The sequence below is a fragment of the Budorcas taxicolor genome, chromosome 19 (genome assembly GCF_023091745.1).
Source record: "Budorcas taxicolor isolate Tak-1 chromosome 19, Takin1.1, whole genome shotgun sequence".
In the NCBI taxonomy this organism is placed as follows: domain Eukaryota; kingdom Metazoa; phylum Chordata; class Mammalia; order Artiodactyla; family Bovidae; genus Budorcas; species Budorcas taxicolor.
In genome coordinates, this window is record NC_068928.1 from 53,421,339 (window position 1) to 53,445,599 (window position 24,261).

At 50.7% G+C, this 24,261-nt stretch overlaps 1 protein-coding gene across 3 annotated transcripts in view; it reads right to left on the bottom strand.

The window, feature by feature from the left end:
• Nucleotides 1-3,010: 3,010 nt before the first annotated feature.
• The window catches only part of TNRC6C (trinucleotide repeat containing adaptor 6C), a 75,018-nt gene continuing 53,767 nt past the window's right edge, over nucleotides 3,011-24,261 (bottom strand). The window contains exons 10-22 of one of the 3 annotated variants that reach the window (XM_052658871.1): nucleotides 23,984-24,133; nucleotides 21,563-21,709; nucleotides 19,044-19,163; nucleotides 16,165-16,248; nucleotides 15,737-15,965; nucleotides 15,245-15,412; nucleotides 13,430-13,621; nucleotides 12,845-12,988; nucleotides 8,961-9,077; nucleotides 6,917-7,111; nucleotides 6,126-6,196; nucleotides 5,463-5,602; nucleotides 3,011-3,444 (exon numbers count right to left, since the gene is read on the bottom strand). In XM_052658871.1, the coding sequence (XP_052514831.1) occupies nucleotides 3,084-3,444; nucleotides 5,463-5,602; nucleotides 6,126-6,196; nucleotides 6,917-7,111; nucleotides 8,961-9,077; nucleotides 12,845-12,988; nucleotides 13,430-13,621; nucleotides 15,245-15,412; nucleotides 15,737-15,965; nucleotides 16,165-16,248; nucleotides 19,044-19,163; nucleotides 21,563-21,709; nucleotides 23,984-24,133 (2,118 nt within the window). In that variant the 3' untranslated portion in view covers nucleotides 3,011-3,083. The remainder of the gene's footprint in view (nucleotides 3,445-5,462; nucleotides 5,603-6,125; nucleotides 6,197-6,916; nucleotides 7,112-8,960; nucleotides 9,078-12,844; nucleotides 12,989-13,429; nucleotides 13,622-15,244; nucleotides 15,413-15,736; nucleotides 15,966-16,164; nucleotides 16,249-19,043; nucleotides 19,164-21,562; nucleotides 21,710-23,983; nucleotides 24,134-24,261) is intronic. The other 2 variants (XM_052658873.1, XM_052658872.1) reach the window with 2 other exon arrangements.

Genomic DNA, 24,261 nt, shown 5'->3' on the forward strand with positions numbered 1-24,261 from the left:
CTGGGTCATGGGTTGAGAGCGAGCAGCAGTCCTGGGCTGCAGCCACATGCCACGGTTGCCCCAGACGGTTCTGGTTCCTGGATGGAGCGGGTGGGTCCAGGCAGGTGGCTGGCGGGGAGCCCCTAGGCCCTACTGCATTTCCATGACTGTTGCATGCAACATCCCAAAACAAATGGTAAAATCCTGAGTCAGGCAACTGAAACGTGGAGTGTACCTACTTACATACGTACACTTTTGAGGACAGCATAAAAAGACACAGGGCATTTCTACACACAGTAGGACAGCTCTCTCCCCCAAAACATACAAAGTGAATACAGATGACATTCCTCTTTGAAAAATAAAAATAAAAAACGCATTTATTCGAACAGCCAAGAAAAAAAGAATTGCCATTTATTAAGATTCAACAAAGCATTGTACTTTTGAAAGCAACGTTCGGTGCATTTTCTTCAACAATCACATTCTATGAGGAAAAACGTTAAAAGCCACAAACTTGTCTTTTAATCTCAGAGTTACAGACGTCTTTAATTCAAAATAAAAGGTCAAAAAACAAAACAAAACAAAAAAACAAAACCCCAACAAATCCCACCCCAACAACAACAAAAAAACAAAAACGGAGATTCTTTACTTCCATCCCCAATTTAAAAATATCAGTTTTCTACAACTTGATGCTAAATGCAGCATGGGAAGCTGTATGTCTGGGTGCACATGGGCACGCACGCACGCACGCACGTATATTTGGTGTACATAGGTGGGGGCGTGTACATCAAATATACAGAGCGCATGTAATGGCAAACGAGATGCGCTTACTCTGAGGAAGGTCTGTTTAGCTAAATACACTACTGAACTTGAGAGAAAAGTCTGAACCACTTTGTGCATAGTTCATGATCCTCTATAAAACCAGCTTCTGTTGATCTGCAAGTTTGCAGGAACTTTTTTTTTTTCCTTTTTTGTCTTTTTTTTAAACTGTTTTTTTGCTTTTTTGTTTTGTTTTGATAAAACCATTAAAAAGCTAATTAAAAAAAATGTAATGCACAAGTTTCCTGATCAAGCAGGCAGGGAGCACATGTTCATATATATATATTTTTTTTTTAAACATACTTGAGGGTATGTTACTCCATTGTCTCTTTCTTGCAAAACAATCAAAACATTGATCATTTTTTTAAAACATAAAGCAATTTTTAATATATAAAGCACTCTTCGAACATCTATTTCCTTTGAGTCCATTATTTGGTACATACGTAACTGCTACACGTTAGAGATTAGGTATCTTTCTTCTTTGTGGTTTTTTTTTTTCCTCTTTTTTATTTTTTTCCTTTATTTTTTAATTATTATTTTTTTTAATAACATCTTCAGTGCTAGGAGTTGGGTGGCAAAATGCATGAAATGGTGTGGAGCTGTCCCTCGGGAACCCTGGTTTTCCTGAGAGCGCGTCCGCGTGTGCAAGACAGTGACCACAACTCGTCACCTCGACGAAGGGGACAGTCGACAAGAGTCCACGACGATGGCCGGAGGGGAAAACAACACTGTTCAATCCCAGAGCTCTGAAGTAGCAGATCTGCGTTCTGAAAATAGGTTTCTTTACGACAGAAGTCTTTTTTTTTCTTTTTTTCTTTAAATTCCTTTTTAAAATTTTTTATTTTTATTTTAAAGTCTGAAGGAGAAAAACAAAAAAAAGGTCTGTAAACAGGTGGGAGCCCTCACCACTGGCTCCGATGAAAGCAGTCACAACCCACGCCCAAGTGCTTGTCTCCCTTCCTCTCGAGGAACCATCCATCCTCTACAAGGATCTATGGCCACAGCTCAGCGAGTTTTTTTTTTTTCCTTTTTTCTCTTTAACTTTATATTCCAAATGGAAAAATGGTGCAATACTCTGGTAATAATTTTCTTGCATTAGTCCACGATAAAAAGCTGCTAAAGGTAGGTATACATATTATTTCTCCAGAGATATACACTGTAATTTTTTTTAAATGCAATTAACAGAGTCCTTGAGTAAACATTTACACATGAATTGTCACCAGCCCTGTCCTATGAATTTTCTTGAACGTATAGGATTAGCTAGAGGAAGGGCAGGGACACTCAGTGCAAAGTTAGAAGCTAATAATAAACAACAAACATTTGACCAATGCGCCGAAAAAAAAAAAAAGCACATACTGAATAAAAGGGAAAACCCACAGTTACATCCCTCACACACTTAACACATGAACACAGAAAGTGCGCAGGCACGCACGCGCACACACCCACACACGCTTGTTTCCACACACACACATACACACACACACATAGGCTGTGAACTTAGAAATGTTTCCTAGAGCCTGTTTCTGCATACTGATGTCAACCTGGAAGTGTAGAATTAGAAAGTGTTCACATTTCATTATTGGCCTGCTGGATTCAAGTATTTGCATGTTTGATATGTCTTTTTTTTTTAACTTTTAAAAAATATTTTTTTGGGGGGATTAAAAAAAATGACATGAAAAAGTAATGAAACAAGGGTAATGTGCATAGGCGGATCCGTGGGAACAGAGAACAGATCACAGACCGCTCCTTCTGCCCGGCTCCCGGCCGGGGCCGCCGGACCGCGTCCGGGTGGTGGACGCCAGCTCCCCCTGATTACGGGCCGCCTCTTGTAATGTGCATAATCGTCACAGGCTCGTTTTAAATAGGCTTTCTCGCCTCCCTCCCTCCCTCCCTCCCCACCCCTCCCTCCCTTGATAAAATAACCCTTTCCAGCCCACAATCTGAAAAGTGCCCTTCATGATAGAACTATTCTAAGCAGCTTTTATACTTAAAAAAAAAAAAAATCAAAATGACAACACACCGTACAAACATAAGACGACACCAAATAAAAAGCTGTGAGAAGCATCCTGTCGTGACGCTCGACGCTGGCCCGGCGCGGCCGCACTGTCTCGGGGACAGTTCGCAAGGCCTGCGTGCGGCCAAGGTTTGTCTTCAGTACTGGACAGAGGTACTCGAAAGGGCTGCCGGGCGGCTCCGGTCAGGCAGGGTCCTCAGCAACACCCGGGCTGGAGAGGGTCAGCGTGTCCTCCTGGAGCTGATGACCGCCGTGCCCTCGGGGCCGCCCGGGGCTAGATGGACTCCCCACTGAGAAGGTCACCAGGGAGCAGTGTGTTCAGCGGGGTGGGGCTTCCGATGACCCTGCCGTCGTCGCTGCTGGGGGGGCCCCACAGGCTGCTCGAGTACTGGGGGACCCCGCCCCACAGCAGGTCGCTGCTCCCTTTGCCGGCCAGCCCTGGAGCATTCCAGTGGCCGGCGTCGCTCCGCACCAGGCCGTGGGCGCTGCCCGAGGCACCCAGCCGCGTCTGGCTGGTCCCCGGGCTGGGCTGCCAGCTGGAGGTGGGTGGCAGTGCTTGGCCTTGGGCTAAGAAGCGGTTCACTTCTTCTTCGCCGGCGAACTCGGCCAAGATGGTAGTGTTTCCCAGAACACACCTGAAAGGGCAGGACAGCAACGGAAATAAGAGCACGCGTTTTTGAGAAGATAACACAAACTCGACAAATCTTTAGTCAGACTAACCAAGAGAAAAAAAAAAAGAGGACACAAAATCAGAAATGAAAGGGAGACATAACTGACAGCACAGAAATACGAAGAGATATCTGAACTCCCTTGCTTAACTACAGCATTATTTACAGTCCAGATATGGAAACAAGCTAGCAGTCAACAAAGAAAATGTGACAATGGACTACTGTTCAGGCACAAGAAAGAAGGAAATCCTTCAACAAAACAGACTAATCCTGAGGACCTTATGCTAAGTGAGGTAAGATAAATACTGCACAATATATTTTATTTGGAACCCCAAAAAAGCCAAACTTGTAGAAACATTTGGGAGTAGAATGGTGGTTTCCAGGAGCTGTGGGTGGGGAGATGGCAGAGGCTGGTCAAAGGGTACAGACGTCCGGTTAGAAGATGACTAAGTTCTGGGGAGGTAAGGTACAGCCTGGTGACCACAGTTAACAGCTCTGTATCGTTCATGTCAAAGCTGCTAACAGAGCGGATCTTAAATGTTTTCACCACAAATGGGAAGTAATAATTACGTGCCCTGATGTCCTGTTAGCTCACATGGTGGTGAGCATTTGGCAGTTATAGAAACGTGTCAGGACAACAAGGTGCCACACCTCTGAACGGACACACTGCTGTTGTGCATCAGTTATATCTCAAAACGAAACAAAAACTCAAAAAACCCCACAAACACAGAAAGCAGAACGGGGGGTCATGTGAGCAGAGCAGCTGTGAGTCTTCCTGTGTCCTCCTTGCTGGCTATCCCATGCTACTGTTTTAAAACAGGAAAGGACAGCTGGAGGCTTCACGTCACAGGCCACCCAGAAACAGTCCTGCCGCTCAGGCGTCACTGCAGCTGCTTCCAAGGCCAGAGTACGAGCTTTTCTCCCTTGGTTTAGATTTCTGGCGGCTGTGTGGTGGTGGTATCGAGAGCACGTTCTTAAGGACGTGCATGAATGGACCACTGAAAGCGGGCATCGTTTAGGATCAGTGCGGTTCATCCTGGGCTGAAAACAGGAATGACTGATTTCTGGGGCCCACACCTCAAGTGACACTGCCGAGAAGGCCTACTCACAACATCTTATCGGAAGTCCTGTAATCTGGGGAGAGGAGTCGGCTGCAGGGAACACTACTAGGCCCAGGAGCAGGCACCGCCATGTCGCATGCCTGGGGACATCCATGGAGAGAAGCTTTTTTTACCCCTGGGTCTCTCCTGGGGACCCACTCCCTCTGGGGTTGGGAGGAGGGGGCAGAGCCTTGGCACTTTGGCAGCAGAAGAAACCGACATGTCACAAGACACCTCTCATGGGGTGAATTGCATCCCTTCAAATTCATATGTTGAAACCCTAAGCCCTGAGACCTCATTGGGCCTGTGTTTGGAGAGAGTCTTTAAAGAGAGAATTGAAAAAATAAAATAAAATCAAGAGAGAATTGAGGTAAGATGTGCTATTGGTAAAGAATCCACCTGTCAATGCAGGAGACTCAAGAGATGCAGGTTCCATCTCTGGGTCAGGAAGAGCCCTGAAGTAAGAAATGGTGGCCCATTCCAGGATCCTTGCCTAGAGAATCCCACGGACAGAGGAGCCTAGAGGAGTATCGTCCATGGGGATGCTAAGAGTCAGGCATAACTGAGCAACTGAGCACACACACGTGTGAGGTCATGAGGGTGCCCCTAATTCACTTGGACCACTGTCCCTAGAAGGAGAGGAAGTCGGGACACACTCAGACGGAGCGACGTGAATGCAGCTGTGTGCAAGCTGAGCAGAGGCCTCGGGGGAGGTGACCTTGCCCACACTCTGCCAGACTTCCAGCCTCCAGACCATGAGCCAGTGGACACCAGCGCCCGGGGAGCCCGCTGTGCCTCAGAGGCCCTGGGATCCTCCCAAGGCCCAGGCCGAGTGCTGCGGGCTGCAGCCAGGGCGGCGCGGGGTAGGGGAGGGGAGGGACGCACATGTGCAGGGACTTCTGGGCCTTGGCGGCTTCCTCCTTGGAGCTGTAGCGGACCACGGCATTGCCCTGCGTCAGGTTCAGGTGGAATGTGATGAGGGGCCCGTGCTGCAGGCACAGCGTCCGCAGGGTGGAGCCGTCGATCTGAGTGAGGAAGAGGAAGGGCGGTCACGCTAGTCCTGGGAGGTCATCACTCCGCGCTTCAAAGACGAGCTTTACGCAACCTGGGTCCACAGTACCCTGGGACGATGTCTGTCTTAAGAGGGCTTCGTGTACTGACTGCGATAGTAACCTTGTGCACCTCACCGTTTACCGTATAATTTACAGTCTTGGACATTTCCCTCTAGTTGGTGAGCTGGGCTGCCAGGAGGAGAAAAACCTGCTCCAGCTCTGCCCCCCTCCTCAGCAGCGCGCTTCACCCCGAGCCTTGCGGTCCGGACCCCGGGACACGTGAGCACAGGCCACGTCGTCCTGGAGCGGGGGCAGGTGAGGGTGAGCTGCTGTGTTTATCAGGGTATACTCTTCAAGCCTCAGAGGGGTGGAGAGTAAACAGTCCGCCAGAACACAGGTAAGTGACCACCGCTGCCCGCACTGCCTTTGGACCAAGCGAGGCCTCGGCTTATGGACAAGGCCCTCAGGCCTGCATACCCCCACCAGCTGCCTGTACCTGGGGTGTGAGGTTGCGGAGAACGAGCCAGCTGCTTGTCCTTCCTGAGGCGTCGGTACTCCAGGCGGAACCTGCGCCCAGGGGGGAAGCTGGTCACCAAGGCTGCGCCGAGTCAGACCGCTCTCCCCAGCGCCCCAGGCCCCCGCACGCGGCTCGCAAAAAGCCTGCGCTCCCAGCCTTGTCACCCCTGGAAACCAACCCAGACTCGGGGTCCCTGCAGACCCTCAGGGGTGGGTGTCGCGGCAGAGACTCGAGAATTGCCCGGAAGTCTTGGTCTCCTCCTCTGCCCCCCACCCCTCTCAACTTTAGAATCAATGCTCTAAAACCCCACTTGCTGGCAAAACAATGCAGACTCGCAGGCTGGCTTCACTCTCAGTGTCGTAAATTCCCTGTGCACTCCCTCATCCCCACAGTTCAGAGGGGCCCGAGGAAGCCCCCGGGACAGGGCAGTGTGCTCACACTGGGCGTGGAGTCCCTTACGCTGGGTGAACGGGCCTCTCTGAGGGCTCAGTGTGGACCCTCAGTGGGTGCAGAGACCCCTGGGATCTCCTGGCTCAGAGCAAAGCTGTGTATGCTAACTCCCAGGGCTGATGCTGAAACACGGGCAGCAGAACCTGGGCCTGGACAATCCCCGAGAGTCTAGGTGCCCTGGGCCCCTCAGCTCTCTGGGGAGGTCCTTCTGAAGAAGCTGCAGGACAATATGGTAGGCACCTACCTTCCCTAAGGGGAAAGTGGGTTAGGCACGGACACTCCCACCCCTCACCCATCTGGATGCGAGAATGGAAGCGTACCCGAGGAGTAAGAGCTGGTCCAGCCGAGGGGACTGGCTCCCCAGGCGGAGGAAGGCTTGGGGTTGGTTAGCCCTGGCGGGGGCCTCGTGGGTGCAGTAGTGTTTCTGGGCACCTTCCACAGTTCGTGAGACAGAGAGGCTTGCGTGTGGGAGGCAGAGCCAGAGGACCACGTCGCTTTGATGTCTGACAGCTTACCTAGAAAGGCGGAGAAAGGAGGCACGGGCATGCTTGAGACCGAGAGCCACAAAGGGTCTGGGGACTCGTGCCAGGAGAGCTCTGGCTCCAGCGGACTGCGGGGCTCGAGGGAAGCACCCCGTCAAGACCCCCACTTGAGGACCGCAGGCAGTCCCCTGAATTTTTGCCCAGAGACACAGTCTGCTAGTGGCCGTATAGACCCTGCCAGGATCGCTGACGCTCAGTTTGCTACATGTTTGTAGTCAGACACGAGCTCTCCAGAAAAATGGCACTTTTTGGTGGTTCAGTGCTAAAGCTAATTTCACAAATTCTGCTGGGACACGTCTTCTCGCATATCAAATTAATCAAGATCGAGGCCCTCACACACACACACACACATATATATCCTTTTGCTATTTCTTTAGGTGTCAGTCTCCTATCAAAGCAACACGCCCTTTGATCTAACCCGCCTGAACTTGCATCTCCCAGCACTCTCTCCACAGCTTGGAGACCCGCTCTCTGCACCTGCAGAAGTGGGTGTGGGCCAGGTGCCCCAAGGATTGGCATCTGGGCACCTTGTCTGGAGAAAGCCTGTTGTGAGGCTCTTTGTGGAAACAAACAAAAAACAAAGCCCGTGATGACTACCAGCTCTGGCCCCTCCTGTGCCCACGGACCTGCCACGCAGCCGCCTCAGGAACCCAGTGTGGCAAGGGCAGCAGGCAGAGAGGTTGCTGTTGCCCTGCTCCTGGGCCCAAGCTGCAGCGCCAGGCGGGCACCAGCCCCCCAGCACCAGGCTGGCACCAGGCCCGCGTGCGACGCCCCTTCTACCCTGGCTGCTGGGGGCCGATTGCAGCTTCACAACAACAAAGGCTCATTTGAGCACAGGAGTCCCTGATCAGGAAAACTGAAATGCCAGACAAAGATGGCCCGAGATAATGGAAGATGGTTTTGTTTGCTCATCTCTTTGGCCAAATGACTGGAAAGTTTTAACTGCCTAATACATCCCCTTTGTAAGCATGAGAGAGAATAAACATTGGAAGGGCTAGAAATAATCCAGAAGCTCTTGCTCTCTTTCTTAAATAAGATGCTAAATCATAGCGGAACTAATTTCTCCCCGAGGCACTGGCATAAAGAGAATTCCTACGGCATTGGGATGCTGGTTTCAACAACAGCTGGACAAGAAGGTCGGTGGAATGGAGAAACACAGTTGAAGAAATTTATAGACAACAAGCTCTCTTTACTTAAATTCCACATCTTTTTGCAAACCTGTCCACACTGTATGTATGTCCACATCTCTTTACATCCTTGTCTTAACATTTCCAGGTAACAATTCCTTCAGGGTTATTAGGACAAATTAATTCTCAATTCTCCTTTAAGCCTAAAAGAAATGCCTTACTGGAAAGACTTGTAAAGCCTACAGTGAGAGAGGAATAACCCAGGCACCGCGTGGATCTGAGCAATGGGAGTTAAGCTGATAACAGCAGTTCCCAGCAGCTGCTGCCTTCAAGTCTGTGAGTTTTATATACCCCTGGTTTTGTGGTCGTAAGAGGATGGTTGGGGGGAAGTGGGAGGGGAGGGGGAAGCAGACACATTTAGGCAGTAGCTGTATTGCATCTCTAGCGCTGGGGAGCTTCTATAAGCCCAGGATCTTTGTGACAGGAGGTGTCACCATCCCCAGTCCCCAGAGACGGGGTGAGCGGTGCCCGAGGCCCTGTGGCTGCTCGGCAAAGCTCGGGCTCACTCTCCATCACTCCATGTGGCCTCCCAGCTCGGAGGGGAGCAAACAGACCACCAGGAAAAGCCAGGCGATCAGTCTTGTTTGGGGAGAGAGAGAAAAGGCGACCAGCACATCGAGAGGCCAGGTGCGTACCTGCAACAGCAGGAGCGGGCGCGAGGCTGCTGAAAGCGCGACTGTGGCCGGAGGCAGCGAGCGGCCAGGCACTCGAGGGAGGCAGCGCGGCATTCTGAGATGACGGTGGGGAGGACCCTGCGGAACCAAAGGCGGCACTCTGAGAAAGGTGAGCACGGGCCTGCGGGGCGAGCCACTCAGCCCCGGCGTGAGGAGCCCCAGCACCCGAGAAGCAATCTCTAAGGCTGCGTTTACGGAAATGGTGGAAACGAGCGCAACCACAGTGAGGACAGGAAGACACAGGCGCACTGCGCCTTGGGGCGCCCGGGCCTTGCCAGAGGCCCTGGGGAGGGGCTGGGTGCAGGGTGCTGGAGACCAGGAAGCTGGAGAGGAGAGAATGGCCACAGAGTGTTTTCAACAACACGTCTGGGTTTGGAAGGATCCCGTGGATTTCCCCTTCCAGGTAAGATAAAAATAAAAACTCAGGGCGACCTCCATCTTTTTATACCTCCAATATCTACAAAACTGAATAAAATGAAATAAATCTCCAAGCTTTTTGTTACAGATTTTGCCTTAAAGAGACCGGTGCTTTCCCTGACTCCTTGCCCAGGTTCGTACTTCTCTCTTGAATGCAAAACATCCAGCAGAAACAGGCACTGGCGACCGCGTCGACATGCGCCACTGGGCCTCCAGGCTCGCCCCTCCTGCTGCCGAGGACCCTGTTCCTATCCTGGGAGGGGGGCTGACTGCGTCGACGTGCGCCACTGGGCCTCCAGGCTCGCCCCTGCTGCTGCCAAGGACCCTGTTCCTATCCTGGGAGGGGGGCTGACTGCGTTGACGTGAGCCACTGGGCCTCCAGGCTCGCCCCTCCTACTGCTGAGGACCCTGTTCCTATCCTGGGAGAGGGGCTGACTGCGTCGACGTGCGCCACTGGGCCTCCAGGCTCGCCCCTCCTGCTGCCGAGGACCTGTTCCTATCCTGGGAGGCGGGCTGACTGCGTCGACATGCGCCACTGGGCCTCCAGGCTCGCCCCTCCTGCTGCCGAGGACCCTGTTCCTATCCTGGGAGGCAGGCTGACTGCGTCGACATGCGCCACTGGGCCTCCAGGCTCGCCCCTCCTGCTGCCGAGGACCCTGTTCCTATCCTGGGAGTGGGGCTGACTGCGTCGACGTGCGCCACTGGGTCCCCAGGCTCGCCCCTCCTGCTGCTGAGGACCCTGTTCCTATCCTGGGAGGCGGGCTGACGGGCGGGCCCCCCCAGCACCCCTGCCGGTGCATTTTCTGCGTCACCAGGTCTGTTCTCTGAGGAAAGCAGGAAGCAGAGGAAGGAGAAGGATGATGCAGGGCAACAGTGTGCTAAGCTTTTAGCGGGACGGACCAGAGCTCTTCAGACTTGGGAAGGGACTTGGGTGGTGTGTGCAAGCTGGCTGGAAGAGGGTACAGGGCACAGAGCAGTCTGGTAGTCAAGTTTACCACCATGAACAGAACCTCAAAAGACATGGGGCCCCCGATGCAGGGCCCCGCCTGGGACGGTGTGCTCAACAACCTCAGGGACTGCCAGGTGTGTGGCACCTCCTAGGCTTGTGCAGTCTACAACCTGTACGGCTGTTCACGGCAGCCCTGGTGTAACTGACCTCCTCAGAACAAGGCACCAGAGCTGATGAACGTGAGGATGTATTTATAATCTGCAGGTCTTTTGATTTTAAAAGACATCAGCTCTACTGACAATCTAACCTTAGTTCCTAAACCCTCTGTTTCTTATTTACCAACAAAATGCAATCAACTTGAGATTCCAAATTATAGACTATTTAACCCAACATGGAACTTCGTTTACAGTTAATGGCAGAGCACTTGGGTTTTACAGTGTTCCAGTTTGACATTTTTAGTGCAATAGTGGAATCTACCCCATAAAATGATGGCTGATTTTCCTTTTTAGTATCAATTTGTCAGGCGATGGCACAACTGCATTTTACCATCTGGCTAATACCTCATAACGGTTAGCACTATAAATAATATTCAAACAAATATATGGCTAAAGTGAATTTTTAACACCAAATCAGAGCTTAACACCAATGAAAAGAAAACCCCAAACTGTAAATAAAACCCCAACACCGAAGGTACTCGATAAAGAAAACAGAAAACTCCATTAAGAAAATATGTAAAATGAATAAGCCAACATCCAGGAGGTCAGTGGCATTTCCTACTCTGTTTCCTTCCAGGGCATATTTTCTCAATTTTTTTTCCTTTATAGTTTAGACTAAGCTAATCACTCAAGAATACAACAGCCTTTTGTGGCTGGGCCCTGAGCAAGCTCAGCCCCCGGGGTTCCTGAAGCCCCGCGTGTGGGGAACACAAGGGGGTCCCAGAGAGGGGTGGTCTGCGGGATCTGGCTGTGGCCGTTTACTCCTGGCCCTGAGGCTGTGGGGCTTCCTGTAAATGGGTTCTACATAGAGATCCGCTCCTTCTGCTCCCTCCTCTCAGATAAGACCAGGAGGTGGGAGCCCTTTCCTGGGCGAGGCTTGGTCTTCCGGTGGAGCTGCCTGGGACTCGCCCTTGGGTCACACAGGGCACTAGAGGCTCTGTCCTGCTGACGTCCCATTTCTGCCAGGGCCTCGGAGGCTTGGCTTCCCTCTGCTCTGACGTCTGTCTCAACGGCTTGGCTCTGCCCTCGGGGCTCCCCTGCCCTCCAGGACGCCTGTGTCCGATCACGGCACACGGGTGCAAAGGTGGAGATGGCCTGCGTGCCCCAGGTGCCAGCGACCTTGGGCTGACACTGGACACTGGTCAGGAAGCGCCACTCTGCGCTGAGCAGCCTTGACTCTTTCTAAGGTCTTCTACTGCCTGGATGGCCATGCTTGCCCACCCTCCACAAGCCCAAACACACCGAATCACCCCTTTGCTTGGCACAGCCCTGCAGCCACACGCAGCGTCCCGAGGGGCGAGTCTCCCCCGACCCCCACCACCTCAAACAGGCTCCAGGTCCCGTAGCCTCGAGCCCCTCTGCCTCACTCATCCGTCCCCAGCCGCGGGGAGGCCTGCGACTGCCCTGCTCTGACACTGCTGCCTCGCCACAGTGATGCCCTGCATTGAAGCAAGAGGTCTACGCTGCCCTCCGACTTGAGCCACAGGCATGTGTGGAGTCCTATCACTTCAAAGAACCACCGACAAGGAGGCCTCTCCCCACAGGCCATATGTTAGCCGGAAAGCTAAACTAACGTTTCGGAAATACCCGAGTGACCTTGCTAGTGCTGAGCATCGCGGGTAAGCTGGCTATTCTTTCTGCTACTAGAACGCTGAGGAGAGAGGTCTGCCAGCCCTGGCACTCACAGAGCGTCTGCATCTGTAGGCCTCGAGGGAAGGCAAGCTAGTGCCCTCCTCAGTTCTGCAACTGAACCTGCGTTTATGTTCTGTAACCTCACAGCTCCGCTCATCACTTCCGCCAACTGGATCCTCAAGCCTAAACAGGGTGTGCCAAGCTTTATAGCGTCAGGAGTTTGTGCCAGGAAAAAGGTCCTGGGGAATGAATTCAGTCTTTTTACCAAACATTTTGAGGAAAGGAAAAATTGGCTGAGATGGATGAGTAAATGGCCAATTCACTTCCAGTTCAAAGAGATTTCAAGTGGAAACCTCTTCCTTATGAAGCCTGATGGCTAACACTGTTATTTTATAACACAAGATGTATAAGCACCGTGTATTAATAAATCCAGCAGGGACACGGAGCCCAGAGTTATCTCCACTTTCCCATAAGCACTGGTCGACTTCTCCTTATGCTGCGTCTGATAGCAAGAGAGTTCCCATCCGATGTGTCTGACACTCCCCTGCCTTGCTTCCCACACCCGCCCGCTGCCCGGAGCAGAACGCCTGCACAGAGAACGCCACGCAGACGTGGGCAGGGCACCTCCTCACCTCCACTCTTGAGGAGGTAGCGGTTGACATCCTGTATGGTGGTGTTGATGGTGGGCCCGGTGGGGACACTTCCAGGAGTGACGTCGGGGTCATTCTCCGGGTCTATGTTCTGAAGTCCTTTCCAGGGAACTCCAGGATGGAATTCTGGAAAATTTCAAACATGTGAGTATTAGAGCACCTTCGTGTTGCTTCATGACAATTTATGGAAATGTTTATAGTCTGGTAATTCAGAGGTACACATTAGATTTCCTTCAGTGACGCATCAGTCCTTCAGAGCAAACTAGGTATCAGATCTAAACGTAGACAGTGTTCACGTGGGAGTATAAAGCCCAGACACATTCTGAGCAGATGGAACACAGCACCTCCCCCTCCTTCTCCTCCCACTGATCTGAGGGCTACAGAAAAGCCTGTGATGCCAGCGACACCCGCGATTTATCTGTGAAGGTACTGCCAATGAAAAAGCCAAAGCCGCGGGGTCCGTGCTCCCAGGATGCTGAGCCTGGGTCCTGGCTTCTCTCAGGCCTCATCACTTCCCTGGGTGTGGTTCGAGTCCTGCTGCCGCACAGGAGCGCTGCATGCTCTTACCTGGGGGCCAGTTGATGCTGGAGCCGTTTGAGATTTTATCACTGTCGGATTTGGCACGTGACCAGCTATGGGGAACAGCTACAGGAGGGCTGGCTGGTGACTCGCTGCTCTGGATTAAATCGTACCGGCCATAGGAGTCGTCAATGGAGGACTTGGCTGGAGGTCCGATGCTCAGACCTCCAGGGATAGCACCTGGAGGGGGAGCAGGAAACACAGAGCTGAGTGAGTGGGCACCCCCGGCCCCAGGGCTGGGCCTCACCCTCTCCTGCCAGCCTCCCTGCGGCCAGCGCTCTCCACGGGAAGTGACTGTCTTAGCCAGCCCAGACTCGACCTTGCAAGACACGCTCTCTAAGAATTCTTCCAGTTTGTCATTTGAAATTCTCGATAAATGCACACCCACACCATGGTGGAGTGCTCTGGGGACAGCCAGCGAGTGTCTGTGGTCAGCTGCGGTCCTTGCAATTGTCTGCGTCCCTCCCCTCATCTGCTGGCCTCTGTGTGGCCTCGGAGGTCTAATCCTACCTCCCCGGGCGACTGAGCGCTCTCCTCCAAGGAGACTGCCCGGATAGCATGTGACGATTTTCCTGTAGAACTAATCATTAGGGAGAATTTTTTCTTTTTAGAGTGCTTTATATCAAGAGAGAATTATGTTCCCTATCAAATTTCCTTTGCTGTTTATGCTACCAGGAAATTAAGAGCTAAATCCAATGCTTAACGGTGACATCACCACCTATGGTTATTAGCATCATTTTCTTTTTCTTTTTTTTTTTGGCTGAGCGGCTTGTGGGATCTTAGTTCCCGGACCAGGGATTGAGCCTAGGCCCACGCAGTTTAAGTGTCCAGTGCTAACCACTGGACTTCCAGGGAATTCCATGGTTATTAGCATTTTTGCTTTTTATCTTTTCTAAGCATTAGATTTTCCTATTGCATTTAATCATTTTATTGAAAAAATTTTCTTTCAGACAAATTTTTGGTTGAAGATACAGATATACGTTACAAGTGTGCAGCCATGACCTGTATTCTTTGCTGCTCTGGGGCACTTTTAATCACTTCTCAATTAGTAGCTAAGGTGTGAAAGTTGAGGCTTCAAGAGATTTGGTCATTGACTAGAAAGGGTGTTACATACTCTAATGAATGAAAGATATAGTTATTGGTTAGTTGCTAAGTCATGTCTGACTCTTTAGAACCAGTGGACTGTAGCCTGCCAGGCTTCTTTCTCTGTCTATTACCTTATTGAGGTAACACTGGTTTCTAACGTTATCCAAATTTCACGAGTACGACACTGCATTTCAACTTCTGTCCACACCACAGGGTGCTCACCACCAACTCTTGATTTCCACCCGTCACCACACAGTTGACCCCCTTTCCTTATTTCGTGCTCCATCCACCCCTTCCCCTTTGGTTACCAATACTCTGTATCTCCATGTTTGTTTGGTTTGGCCTTTTGAAATATTTTCTGTTCAGATTTTAGTACTGAATTCTTAGAACAGAAATGCAGTGTAAGTAACAAAGGGCTTCCCAGGTGGCACAGTGGTAAGGAATCCACCTGCCAACGTAGGGGACACGGGTTTAACCCCAGGGCCTGGAAGATCCCCTGAAGGAGGAAGTGGCAACCCACTCCAGTACTCTTGCCTGGGAAATTCCATGGACAGAGGAGCCTTGTGGCCTAGTCAATGGGGTTGCAAAGAGCTGGATCTGACTGAGCAGGTGCATGTGTGTGTGCACGTGCACACACACACACAAGTAACGAAATGGGGATGATGAGCAAGCAGAACAGTAGAGACCAGAGCCCGGGGCTCCTCAGCTTGGACATACCATGCTTGCTGGGGTTCTGGTCGAGCGGAGAAGCAGCACCGGGTAAGTTATCCATCGGGTTGGGGTGAGTCCACTGAGGGAGGCGTGACTGGGACTGAGATGGGTCCTTCACTGATAAACCACCGGTCATGTCCATGCTGCTGACATTCATGTTTGGGTTCAGTCCAGCTAAAAAGAAAAGCACTATTAGGATATGCCTGCTCTTCCTCCAAATGGTGGCTGTCTAAAGCTCTCCTAGAGAAGCAATCTAAGTCTTAATTCATGGCCAAATATTTAACGAAGTGCAGACTCCACTACAGTGGGAGTGAGCTCGGCCTGGAGCTCCCACTGGAGCTATCTTCAGAAATTCTATACTGAAAACCCCTCTGGGCCCAGCAGAGCCCGTGCTCTTTGCGGACAGTGAGCCCTGCCCTTAGAAGGAGCCCTGAGGCAGCCTCGCTCCGGCTCTGCTGGAACGGCGCACGTGGTGGATGCACGCAGGCCCTGACTCACCTAGAGGGTAGGGGGCGAAGGTGCTGGGTGAAGATTGCTGCTCTTTGGTCTGCAGCTCAGGGAGGCCGGGGGCCGGGGGGTGGGGGGGGAAGCTGTCCAGGGCCGATTTGCCTGCAGAGGGGTGCAGAGACAGGTGTGGCGGGGGCGGCGGCTTCACGAGCAGGGCCTGGGCCAGCTGGCGCTGGTGCTGCTGAATCTGCTGCTGCAGGTTAGTGATTGTGCGCGCAACCTGCGGGATGGGGGTGGGAAATGGCGAGCGGTCAGCGGGGCTGGGGGGCGGCGCCTGGGCCCACCCCCACTCCAACCCAGGTGACCCCGGGGGCTTTCCCAAGGGGAGGCTGCCTGTTACAGCCATCGTCAGTGACAGCCTAACAAGGTCGGGGGAGGGGGCGGCCAGCGAGCCAGCTCTGTTGTCAGGGGGCCCCTACTTGCTGCTCCTGTTGTCTCATGGGTCCGGAAACGTTCCGCTGGGCCTGTAGCATCTGCTGCTGGATCTGTAAACGTTGGTATGCCTGCGGACGGCAGAGAACCATCAGCAGACTGCAAGAGAGCCACTACCAAGGAGTTTGACTTCTGTACATTAAAGAAAAAATAGCCCAGATTCGTCGGTCCCCTTACCATGCTGTGGTTTAAGCATATTGTGAGGCATTTTCAAAAAGAGACACGTCTTTCTAAAACCTTTTTTTAAAGTGTTTGTTTACTTGTTTTGGCTGCTCTGGGTTTTCGTTGCTGCGTGTGAGCTTCCTCTAGTTGCAGTGCCCAGGCTTTGCATTGTGGGGGCTTCTCTTGTTGCAGAGCACAGGTTCTAGGTGCTTGGGATCAGCAATTGTGGCGCACAGGCTTAGTGGCCCTGAGGCATGTGGGATCTTCTCAGACCAGGGACTCGAACTCATGTGCCCTGCATTGGCAGGTAGATTCTTATCCACTGGACCACCAGGGAAGTCCTCCAAAACCTTTCCATTGCACAGTCTTTAAAAAGTAACTCAGTCAGCACCTCTGTTTAGTGCTGGTAGTGAGATCTGTCAGCAAATTATTTTTCAGTTAATGAAGAGATCAAATTTCTTCTGCTTGATTCATACAAACTAAAAGAATCGGGGGGTGGGGGAAGGTTTTTTTTTCCTTATAAAGACACAAGGTGTCCAGAATGGTTCAGACAGTGTGGCAGGACAGTGGTGAGCGGCTGCCCCAGACAGTCACAGAACAATACACATTCCAGGGCTCACAGGCAACCAGGAGATGTGTGGGGTCTCAGTCCACAGGGAGCCTGAGATCCAGGCTTGTGGCACTTCCACCACCCTGACTCCGGCTACAAAGCTGGTGAGAACGGTCATCAGAGAAGTCTTCCCACAATGATGCAGAAGGCTGGATCCTTTGTTTCAAAAGTTGGCTGAATATGGTAATTTTTTTCCTTACAGCATGGATTTTTGGGGGACGTTTGGGGCAAGAGGATTTATTGAAATAGGATCCAAAAAGAAGTAGAGATTATATTATGAAGCCTCATTAATCCGTCAATCAGAGGAATAAAATGCCTAGCTGACTCCTTACAGGCTCTAAAGCTTAACCTTAGGATGCATAAAACATCATTTCACCAATTTTTCTGGGAAAAAAAAGTTAAAACGCCATACACTGTTTTTAAAATGGAACACATGAAATGTAAACATACTTCAATACTTTCTTGGTATCTTTCACATTACAGGGGTCAGTATAAATTATGAATAAGGGACTCCAGAATGTCAGTACTGTGGAGAATGAGCTCAGCCTCAGGTCAGAATCCAGCTGTCCTGCAGTGCACCCAGGAGGAGGGCGCTGTTCTTCTCTGTAGGAAGGGTGCGGAAGAGCCTGCATGCTTCTTGGTTCCGCCCTGTCCTTCCGTGAGGTCAGTGGTCCCTTCCGGGCGCTGATGGCCCTGGGGCCCTACAGCACAGTCCATGAGGCTCCTTTTTCTTTTGATGTGGACCATTTTTAAAGTCTTTATTGGATTTGTTACAATATTGTTTCTGTTTTACCTTGGCCATGAGGCATGTGGGATCTTGGCTCCCTGACTAGGGATCAAAAGTGCATCCTCTGCATTGGAAAGCAAAGTCTTACTGGACTGCCAGGGAAGCCCCTGAGGCTCCCTTTTCTGAATGAAGTCCAGTCGTGGACCGGAACCCACGCCCAGGGCGTGGGTACTTCACTGCGGCTTGTCTAGGACACTCACACCCTACCTGGCCACTGCCTGGGACCAGACACGCAGACTGGTCAAATGTGTGTCTAACAAATGCTAAAGGGTCAGGACTGAGAGCCTGATCCCATAAGGAAAGGTTCCCCTGTAAGGAAAGGCTGATATCATGGTTTTGTCTCTTGGAGCCTTTTCTTTTCTTCCGTCATGACTCCTGATAATTTTCTGCGAGATGAAGCTCTTGGACCAGATATTTAAGCAAATCAGGTGTCAACATATTAAAGAAAGAAACAAACGCTGGGTCTTTCAGGGAATATAAATTCAGGATGCATCGAGGGATACGATGCCCTGGTGTTACATGGTAAAAGCAAAGCCTGTTGGAAATTAAAAATTCAACATATGTTAAACTATAAAACTCTCAAGAAGTATTAGACTGCATCAGCCTTTCTCAAGAGGGAGTCTGAGAGAATTAAGTCCTAATCTCTGAGACAGATACTGTACATAATGAAGTAACTTGTCTTTTGCTTCTAGAATGGTACCTATGTATATCATCCTCAGAAAAATTTAGATAAAAACCAGGAAGTGATTTGCTGGTTCTGTGTTCAGATGAGAAAGGATGGCTGAGTGCTAAAGGACATGCCTAACTGTCAGACGTGGGAGACAACGATCATGAAGGGGCCAAAGAATTCACAAAGCTTAGTGGAAATGCCCTTGAGTGAAGACCTTCCTAAATTTTTATTTATCAAAATATTACCCTATTTATTTGGCTGCATGGGGTCTTAGTTGCGACACACAGGATTCTCAATCTTTGTTGCAACACATGCAATTTTTTTTTTTTTTTAAGTTTCAGCATTTGAACTCTTAGTTGTGGCATGTGGGATCTAGCTCCCTGACCAGGGATGGAACCCAAGTCCCCTGCATTGGGAGCTTGGAATCTTAGCCACTGGACTTAGCCAGGGAAGTCCCCTAATGCTTTTAATAGTTTACCAACTTCATGAAAGTCTCAGTGACATTCCCTGATGTGAAGAAGAGCATTGAAGTAACTACACTTCTCAGCTGGTGTGTGTGTTCCTGGCTCATGCCTGTGAACACGTGGAGAATGCCCTTCCCACGTCCTACAACCCAAGCAGATCTACCCTGACTCACCAGCTGCAGCTGATAGAGCTGGTTCAACATCGTCATATGCTGAGGATTAATTGGCGAGGTTAATAGTGCAGGGTTGAGACCAATGTTTTTTGCTGCAAACTGCAAAAGCTGTGCTTGAACCTGTTAACACAAAATGCACCATTAGACATGAACTCCATTCAAACATTTACTTGTCTGTGTAGCTTTTCAAGGTTCAAAACTGACTGATTAAATGACAACTGTATTTGTCTCATGAGTGAATTTCAAAAGCCATTAAAATATTTATAGACATTCCAGCATTAGTAGTTAGCACGTTTTAGCAGAGAATGTAGAAGGAAGAAAGGAAGGGAGGAAGGGAAGGAGGGAGTGACAGAAGGCAAGAAAGAGATGTCTTCCTCTAAATAGTTTAGTTATGAATGAACGCTCTAAGGTTCTGCGTTACTCCTGTCAGTTACTGATTTTGTTTTCTGTTGAAGTGAAAATGAGCAGGCATCATTCAAGGCCTGGAGACGGTGAACGCATATTCACTTCACTATGCCTTCCTGGTGGAGAAGGCAATGGCACCCCACTCCAGTCCTCTTGCCTGGAAAATTCCATGGACGGCCTGGTAGGCTGCAGTCCATGGGGTCGCGAACAGTCGGACACGACTGAGCGACTTCACTTTCACTTTTCACTTTCATGCATTGGAGGAGGAAATGGCAACCCACTCCAGTGCTCTTGCCTGGAGAATCCCTGGGACAGGGGAGCCTGGTGGGCTGCTGTCTATGGGGTCATACAGAGTCGGACACGACTGAAGTGACTTAGCAGCAGCAGCAGCAGCAGCAGCATGCCTTCCTGGGAGGAAGTTTGAGGCAGGCTTCTGCGTCTCAAGACAGGCACCTGGGACTGGTCCCCGTAGAAGCTCGGTAGATGGCTGCACCACCACCTGACCAGAGGGTCCTCGTTACAGGGCGGGCAACGACCCCTCCTCAAGTTTACTGGCTCAGGCAGTGGTCTCTCCCTGCTTGTGGGACCAGACATTCCTCTTGGGGGGCCCCAATGCCCAGGCTCCGTGTGGCACAGGCACTCGTGTGACTTGCCAGCCCTGATCGTGACTGTCAGCCTTCCTCCTTGCTCACCTGGAACTCACTGCTCTGCACTGTCAGGGGCCTGGCACTAGCCAGCTCAGTGCTCCCCACCAGTGCTCTGCACATTTATCATAACGTTTACACAAGGTGATCTTAGGTAGTACACGGAAGGGCATCTTTTACTTTCACGGAAGGGCACGTTAGTCATCTAACGTGTATTAGGAAAATACTGATTTTTCTATTTATGATGGACATGTAAAGTTTCAAGAATAAATTTATCTAAGAAGGCAGTCAATTTAGAGAAAACACATTAAGAGCCTTCACTTGAAAGGAAGGTACACAGATGAGTGAGATTCAAGACACGCTGGTCTGCAGGGTGTGGGGAAGGCTGCTCTCTGCCTCCAGGCCCCTCTCTCCTCCTGCCCCATTCGCAGGGGTGGCCGAGTCACTAAGTCCAGGTGGCAGGACGTTAGTGGAAAGGGTCGGTCTCTCGTCTTTCCTCCTCCTGGGACGTGGCTGAGGCAGAGCTGCTGCTTTCTGCACTGCTGCCCGGGCAAGAAGTACCTGTCTTGTCTGAGGGTCTGTATTTCAGGGCCTCTTTGTTGTAGTGGCTAAAGAGTGTATCTTAAGAGTGTATTCTGTTGACAAAATTTAACTATTCTTTTACCCAGATTTCAGCCATCTCAACTCAGTGCATACATTTCAGGTTAAACAACTACAGAGTAATAAGTGTGGTGGTGGTGGTTTATTTTCTCCGTCGTGTCTGATTCTTTGCGACCCCATGGACTGTAGCCTGCCAAGCTCCCTCTGCCCGTAGGATTTCCCAGTCATTAATACTGGAGCAGGCTGCCACTTTCTTTTCCAAGGAATCGTCCCGACCCACGGATCAAATTCTGTGATCTACCATTTTAGTCTATTATTGAGCATTCTTACAAGGGGTAATGAGGACTGTAACATTATAATGAAAACCTCAGCCCAAAGTCTAAAATAATGGAATGTTCTAAAAGTAAACGATATTATCATGAAAAAAGTTGACACTATGCTTTATAGTTACAAACAACAACAACACCCTTTTCCTGAATTCTGTTTGCTTTCTTTTTTCAAAAGAATAAACTTAACTAACAGTGTGTGACATAGGCACTATTATCTGTTGTCCTGTTTAGTTTGTCACTGAAGCATTATGCAGTCCTTCATTGACTCTAAGAAGTTTCTTTTACACCCTAAGCAATTTCATGCGCCACTTTGCTCCCCCACCAGTCTAGGGCGATTCAGCGGGTTCATCTGAATAATCTTCTAGTGACCAGGACAGACGTCCTGGCACTAGTGTGTGCCACTGGCCCAAGTGCTCTGACAGGAGGGGGCCTGGCCCTCGGGGAGGGGTCTGGGCACGCCTCCCAGGGCAGGAGTGTCGGGTGGTCGGGTTCACACGTGAGGGCTGACCCGCTCTCCCTGCGACACGGGCGCCAGTCTGACCTGAGGGGATAGAAACTGAGGCACTTGAGCACGGAGACTGGGCTGGGAGGAGCTCAGGGGTGGCACGGGCGGCTGCGGCGGCTGCTGCATGGTCCTGGCGGGCGCTGCTCCGCTGCTGCCAAACATGCCCAGATTGCCACTCGGTGTCTGCGGACGGGGAGGGAGAGGTGGTTACATCGTCACTGCAGGAGCAGGTGGGGGCAAAACCGCACCGGCTTCCTGCCATGCACAACTCACACCAGAGGGAAGGTTTAACAAGGGCTGTCAATAGCACGTCCCAGAAGAAGGGTCCTCCAACCCAGGTGAAGGGCGGCCCCCACAGGACAACTGCTGCCCCCCTGAGCACATAGCAACAGCAATACCAAGGGCCCAGTGGCCAGGCCTGGCGCCACGAGCAGGGTTCCCCATGCCCCTGTCCCAGAGGTCTCTTTCCTGCCCCCCTCATCTTCCATTTTTGTTATTATTAGTATTAAACTGACGGGACTTAAAAAAAAAGTGCTGTTCAGACTTATGGACACAGTGGGAGCAGAAACCACTGGGATGAATTGAGAGAGTAGCATAGACATATATACATTACCATGTGTAAAACAGATAGCTAGTGAGAAGTTGCTATATGAAACAGGGAGCTTAGCCTGGTGCTCTGTGACAACCCAGATGGGGTGGGAGGGGGTGGCTGGCTCAAGGGGGAGGGAGCACATGTATATCTATGGCTGATTCATGTCGACGTATGGCAGAAACCAACACAACACTGTAAAGCAATTATCTTCCCATTAAAAAAAAATAAAAAAATAACAACACAAGACATACACACTCAAACAAAAAAAAAGTGAGAAAATACAGATTAAGATAATGACTTTAAACATAAGTGACGTTTCTTTTCCACCAAAAGCCCCATGATCCAAAAAATAAAAAAGTACTGTTCACTTATGCTTGCCGAGAAGGACTGGGGGAAAGCATATTTAGGGCATCTGGGATGGGTATGTACACACTGCCATAAGTAAAGTGGATGACCAACAAGGACCAACTGTACAGTACGGGGAACTCTGCTCAACCTTACGTGGCAGCCTGGACGGGAGGGGAGTTGGGAAGAGAGTGGATACATGTATATGCATGGCCGAGTCCCTTTGCTGTCCACCTGAAACTACCACAACATTGTTAATCAGCTATACTCCAACATAAGATGAAAAGTTGGAAAAAAAGAAATACTGTTCAAATTGGGTACAGATGACAGAAAATCTGCCTGCAAAGCTTGCCTACATCTTTAGATCACAGAAGCCACAGAGCTGGTTTTAGGTGACCCACGACAAGCCCATCATGTCCAAGGGCACTACAGTAATACTGAACCCCGCAGGGGACTGGCACGCATGCGGGTATGGGCACCATCTGTGCTGGGGTAACGGGCAGGGATCACTAACTGGAGAGAAGATATTTTCCAAAAGGAAATATAACTGAGTCCAGCAAGACCTGAACCTGAATACACGGGCAAATTCAGGCTGGTGAGTTTGTGTTGAATTCAGCAACTATGTTGAGTGCTTCCTTCCGTCTCCTGGCTGAGTTATCTGACCCTCGGGGCCACTGGCCTGGCCTCTGAGTCCCCGATGGCAGCTGAAACCTCCACTGCTGCCTGATGAGCCCCATAAACAACATGAGATGGCGGCGGGGGTTCCGTGGACTGGGGTGGTGCTGAGAACTGGCCTTGGCCACCCCGAACCTCACAGCATTGCTGGAAGAGAAGGCTCAGAGCTGTGTGTGTGTGAGCTTCAGCCGGGAAGAAACCAAGGACAGTTCCCGGGACGGGAAGGACATGCGCTTGCTTTCATGTGACTTCATCCCAGGGGAGAGAAGTGACACGAGGCGGTCACTGTTCAAAACCCCAGGTCCTGCCTCAGGGACGTCTGACAGTGACGTGCACCTTCTCCACGACTGTCAAGGGCAAGGGAACGATGCCAAAATCACTCTGAAAGCCACTGAGAACCTGCAGGAGGTGTCATCTCTATTTCTGGGGAAAAAGGGAGAGTATGGTGTTTTCCTGCAGGTTAATAATGCATTTAAGGTGCCCATGGTCAGGAGAGACAGAACAGACCTGTGCATAGATCCAGCAGCTAAAGACCACTCTGTGGCCCGCGTCACTCCACGAGCAGTATGTTAGCACCAAGGGTGCTGAACGCAAACACATTTCAGTTACATGCAGAAATAATTTTGAAGCATTTCCTGTAACGTGGTTAAAGTTCTAGAACTGGATTCATTTCTTGACAGCAGTACGTCACTTGAAAGGAAATCCTTGTCATAGTTCAGTTCCCTTTACATGTTCAGTGGTATTTTCACAGCCGGGTATTAATTAAAAAAAAAGTTCATGTCTCAAACACACTGATTTAAAGGCACATAAAGGAGACCCTGGTGAGCCTCTGCCAGCAGCCTTACCTGTCTAGCAGAATTCAAGTTTTGCATGCCCAGCCCTGAGGCAATCCCGCCCAGGGCCTGACTGGGGAGTGCACTGTTGGAAAGGGGGGGCTTCAGGCTTGGTGAAGGCAAAAATGGTGAAGTCGTGGGCTCTTCCACGAGGCCGCCATCCTGATTGGGGAAAGAAAGCGTGAGCTGTGGGCAGGGCCCGTCCACACACAAAGCACAAGTTCCCAGGACGCAGACAGGGATGTGGAGGAATGTAAAGAAGTGAAAGATCAAAAGCATGTAGATGAGAG